The following is a 5,525-nucleotide window of genomic DNA, read 5'->3' as shown; positions in this document are numbered from 1 at the left end:
AAGACCAGCGTCATTTCCCATTGTAGAGGATGCAGTGGTGCTCCTCTCACTCATCCTCCCCCCTACCCTCTCCATAGAACTAAACAGTTCTATGTGTACCGTGCTCATCTGTTGTAAAGTCAGTGGAAATGATCACAAAAGATCATTTCCAGCTTCCTAAATTTGTCATTTGTATGTAGCTGTAGAGGCATTGTAGTTATTTTTGCACTACTATTTCACAGAAGGATTGTAAAACTACTACAATCGGGATTGTTATATAGACAATGAGGTACTGTGTTCCAAAAACATATCCCAATACTCCAATGTGGAGTATGAATCCAATATCTGTGTTTAGGAAAAAATAAATTTACTCCAATCTAATTTTGGTTCATCTTCTGAGTTTATGGGACACACAAAGTTTACACCAGTGTCAAAATTCCAATCCTCATCCACAGTTACTTCATTTTTTTTATCCGAATCGGAACACTTACACAATTGAGCATCTATTTCTGTGATATGCAAAGGTGTATCATCATCATAATCCCATTTCTCATACTTTATTTTTGTATCTGGATCTATGGGACACTCAATTGTTCTATGCTCCTTTGTTTTTGTATCTGGATCCAAGGGAAGCACAGTTTCATGCTCTTCCAAATCATTACCATAAATCGTGCGATACCAAAGGCTTCTCGCTTCATCAATCTCATCTTTCGTTTCTATGTGATACACAATTGCCTTACTATCTTCACTAAGGATGTTGAAATCTGTAAGAACATCTCTTATATCATCCAAATTGTCACACAATTTTGTGACATCTGGGAACTTTAACAATGCTTCCAGGGGGACATAAACGTAATTTCCTTGCATATACGGTTTTAGAGCATCATCCTGTAAACATTGGTCTTCAATTGTAAATGCATCCATAAAAAAATGATGTATAGAGGGTGCACTGTTGTCACTTGCATCAGTCATTTGGTCTTGTTCACTTTCTTCTGTTTTATTTTGAAGATAAAGGAACCTGTCTTTTAGCACTTCCATATTTTTACGGACTTCTCTCCATACAGCTTTCCTAAAATACTCTTTCTGCTGGATACTTGGATATAGCGAATGCAACATCTAAAATGTGGATTAAAACAAATTTGGTTGTTAGTTCTCTTTTATAGAAAAGTAAACCACTAAATCTGTGTCTAGTTAAAGATTTGTACTACACAAATATTTATAAAACTTTAACAACATTTATTACAAAACAAACTGTGAATCGAGCTATGTACAATACAGGACCTACCACTAAATGACTAATCATTTTGCTGGACATAAATGAGTCTGAACTTAGTTACTTTGAAATTTGTTATGAAAATGAAAGAATGCCTATTGCCTGGATGTAAAGCTGATCTTTTGGTGTCAGTAGTTGCAGTCACACACCTATAACAAGCATGCAGATAACTATGTGGCCCATTGTGCTGCAATAAGCTGCATACACATTATGGCTCAGAGAATTGGGTGTTAGTCAGAAATGGCATAATCTCTAGTTTTAAAAATTTTTTAATTCAAACTTTTTTTTAATTTTCCAGAAGAACCACTTTTTTTAATGGTTATATTATATATATATATATATATATATATATGATAGATAGAGATACACACACTTACACATACATATATATAGTAGCTTACTGGTCATGGGAGAGCAGCATTACTACCCTACACTACACTCCTGATGTGAAAGCCATGCTCATCTCCTTTGCAAAGCAAGGGGTGTTTCTTAGTTTTCAGAAGAGAGCTGGGAAAGCTTAGAACATTGCTCAATTTAAGTTCAGTGCACAGGATCAGCAGGTATATCTCTTTACCTACAGATGCTTAAGCTGCGTACACACTTGCAATTTTTGTCGTTGGAAAGGATCTTTCACGATCTTTTCCAAGGGACTGCACGATGCATGAACGGTGCTGTACATACAGCACCGTTCATGCTCTATGGAGAGGGGAGGGGGGGAGAGCGACGGAGCGGCACCCTGCTGCGCGCTCTCCCCCTTCCCTTTCATTAGGATCGGTCGTCGTCCATCGTCTGTGGATCCGGCAGGTCGGTCGTTCGGACGATGGACGACACCGACTGTACACACGGCAGATTTTCGCCCGATATTTGGCCCATGCCGATTATCGGGCGATAAAAATCTGCCGTGTGTACGTAGCTTTAGCCTTCAGGATTAAATCTAATAAAGCAACCAAATCAAAGGACTAAAAAATTGCAATATATTACATTGTGTTTCAGGTTTATTTCTTTGATAACACACACACAGGTTAAGACATAAAAACAGTGCAATACTTACCATTTCATAAACACTCTTGCATTGTTTTTTTGCATTGATGGATCCCTCACTTTCATTGTAGTCCTTTATGAATGTAGCAATTTGGCTGCAAAAGCCAATCTCCTTATGTTCTGGTGGGGGGTCTCCAACTCCACTAAACTCTACTTTATAATTATAGCGGCTGGCAACTTTTAGAGCCCTGGATGTAAAATACAAAGATGATTTTGAATGCCGACTTCAGATCACTGAAACTGCAGATTATTAGTATAAAAATCTGCACATCCAGAATGATCTTTTTTTGGATAGCTAAAACTTCATTGAAAAACATTGGACCTGATTTAATAAAGGAAGACTAAGGAAAAAAATAAGGAAAAAAAAAAAAAAAAAAAAAGGAGGAAGCTCCTGCACAGGGTCAGCGTTTCACAGTACTACAGGTAATCCTTGTCAAGAGACTTCAATGTCAGTGATAAGAACTGGTGTACTTTCGGATCATTTATTCAGATCTATTGTGAAAGCAGTAATCTATTTTTAGCTGTGGGAAACTCCTAACACTCACAACAGAACAATCAAAGAATCCTAAACAGTACAAAATGAAAAATGAGGGTTCATTTGGTGCCTTTTCAGCAGACCTCAAAAGGCAAGAGCATACATGGCAACGGTTAGGGTTTTTTTATATTAGGAATGACCTGTGAAGAAAATATATATAAACTTCTATTTCAGAGCATCCGGATCCAATAGTCGTCTTTATAGTTCATGTCTCAATGTAAAATGAATGCGTTTTGCCATACCCTGGCAAGGGTGTCATCCGAAACAAGATGGCACTGTATATCCTTTGTTACCATGTAGGGTAACACGAGATGTACAGATTTGAATTCTGTGCAATTCTCAAATAAATGTACTACAAATAAAAAATTTTCATGCGTTTTTTCCCCATGCTTTTACAGTATATTCATAGTTCTGTTCCCCAATTTTTAGCTGTGGATTAATAATTCTTATTACACAAACTCCAACATATAGAGAGGCCCGTAGGGTACAAAGTTACACGCAGGGCCAGCATGACAGGAGTGCAAGGCCCCAGCGAGAGGGTAAGGAGAGGGTTAATTGGTTCAGTAAGCACAGAGGGAGGGAGAGTGCTAGCAGGAGGAGAAGAGGAGGGTTAGAGAAAGGGGGGGCCCTCTTTCTAAACAGCTAGCTTGAAGGGAAGACAAAAATTTTGGGGTGTAGGTGCAGGGGGGGGGGGGGGGGGGGGTAACGGGCCAAGGCGGTTGGGGTCTTGGAAGGCAAGGATTCTGGGCATGGAAAATGGTGTGACCTGCAGCCTGGTGGATGTTAAGATGTAAATCTGGAAAGGTTCATCGTAACGTTATTGTGGGGATTTTAGTTTGGTTAATTGGGTTATTATGGTCATGAAGATTGTTATGATAATATTTTTTAAGTTGGTTGCTGTTTGTCTGTTTCTTTTCTTGTTGTTCTGTTTATTTGTTTGACTAATTTAGGCTGGGTCTACATAAATGTTTTTTTAAAAAGCATGTAAACGTTCCTATTGCATTTATATGCACTTTTATTAGCACTTTAAAGCTTGCCTATGCCGCATTTTCAACTAATTTGCATGTTAAGTGCTCACGCGGGAAAACATTCCATCGAAATCAATGGAAGTGTTTCCTAACGTTTTAGGGCGTTTTCCAGCGTTTTTAATTTTTTAAACGTTGAAGATAAATGTCATAAAGGTGCCTCAAGGAAACGTCCTGGTGTAGATTAACCCATTGTAATGCATGGGGATTTCAAACATGGGCTTTAAAAGCCTCAGGTTAAACGTTGGGGTAACAGTCCGTGTAGACTAAGCCTTACGGTCATTTATATTTACAAAGTTTTGGTTATTTATTTTATAAACTGTTTAATAAACGGCTGCTTGCCAGCCAATTTAGGCGCACACCTGTGTCTGTAATTTTTAAGTGGGGGGTCATGAGTTTTATTTGGTAAGCAGGTTTGGGGGGTGGAGAGGGGCATGGAAGAGGTGATCTAGCTATAGGTGACGAGCTGGTAGGTCTGAGCTACCATGCTCAATTAGGTGTTTGTGATCATTTCCAGTGACAGATGAACAAATGAGTGTTGTGTACACACTGTTATTCTGTTGTATGGAAAGGGAATGAGGGAGGACAAGTGAGTAGCATCCCTCTGTGCGCTTCTACTTAGGAGCAGTGGTTGTTCCGGATCGGTCACTCTGGTGGATTGATAAAGATGTTGAAGGATCCCTGTACACATCAGATTTTCACCAGAGATGAACACAATTTCATGATATAAAACACCCTTATTATTTTAAAGAAATAGGATACAGTATGCTGTATGGACACTGAGTGTCACTACACTACTCTGATTGCTAACATAATTATAATACTCTGCTTGTTAATTAAAAAAAATTAATTAAAAGGAAACTTGAACAATTACCTTCCCCCATTTGCTCTAGCGTGTGTCGTTAGCCTGCAACAAGACTTGTATCTACATGCATTTTTGGTAGTTCAACAAGTACTGTATTTTTTGTAGCTGTGGGGTCTTGAAAGTGTAAAAACAGACTTTTTAAACATGTACTGCATATGTTTTTTTGCCTTTACACAGTTGTTAAGAAGATGTAAACAACAACTGAAATGGGAGAGTGGCACATTAATTGTTTTAGAATTTCATAAAAAAAAAAAAAACCTCACTGAAAATACACACTAAAAAAATCTTACCAATCCTGAAATTCTTTTCGAGTCCACTCAAACTTGTGTTCCCAGCTCCTGACTTTTGGAGAGTTAGTAAACAGGACATTATACTCCACATTAGGAGTGCTAATTATTGCTGCATAAGGGGCCCAAAATCCAAAAAGAACATCCTCAAGTTTAGCTAGCTCTTCGGTTTCCAGGTGCTCGATTCTTAAATTAATAAAAAAATTGCAAATATAACAAGATTAGGTCGGTGTAGCTTTACAAATAGATTTAAAGAAAGTATTCTTGGGGCTCCATTTATAAATTCTTCCCCCTGAAATTTTCTGACAGTTTCCTTTAATCCCTATTAATGTTGATGTTCGAATTCAGGTTGTCCCTATATTCGACCTGAATATGCCTGTTCGAATTCGGTTAGACCTGACCCGAAAAACACGGGATTCAACAGCAAAAATTCGGGCAAAAAAAAATTTAATCTAAAATGAATTTATTTGTATGTGTTTTTATTTTAACTTTTTTTTTTTTTTTTTTTTTTTTTTTTTTT

The 5,525-nt window shown here is 37.7% G+C and overlaps 1 protein-coding gene across 1 annotated transcript in view; it reads right to left on the bottom strand.

Annotated features, from left to right (window-relative positions):
* Positions 1-330: 330 nt before the first annotated feature.
* HENMT1 (HEN methyltransferase 1) overlaps positions 331-5,525 on the bottom strand; it is a 10,268-nt gene continuing 5,073 nt past the window's right edge. Inside the window, exons 4-6 of the mRNA XM_072420866.1 lie at positions 5,009-5,191; positions 2,304-2,481; positions 331-1,095 (exon numbers count right to left, since the gene is read on the bottom strand). Of these exons, the coding sequence (XP_072276967.1) occupies positions 331-1,095; positions 2,304-2,481; positions 5,009-5,191 (1,126 nt within the window). The remainder of the gene's footprint in view (positions 1,096-2,303; positions 2,482-5,008; positions 5,192-5,525) is intronic.

Source organism: Pyxicephalus adspersus, chromosome 8 (assembly GCF_032062135.1).
Source record: "Pyxicephalus adspersus chromosome 8, UCB_Pads_2.0, whole genome shotgun sequence".
Taxonomy (NCBI): Eukaryota; Metazoa; Chordata; class Amphibia; order Anura; family Pyxicephalidae; genus Pyxicephalus; species Pyxicephalus adspersus.
This window is presented reverse-complemented; position numbering and strand designations above follow the sequence as displayed.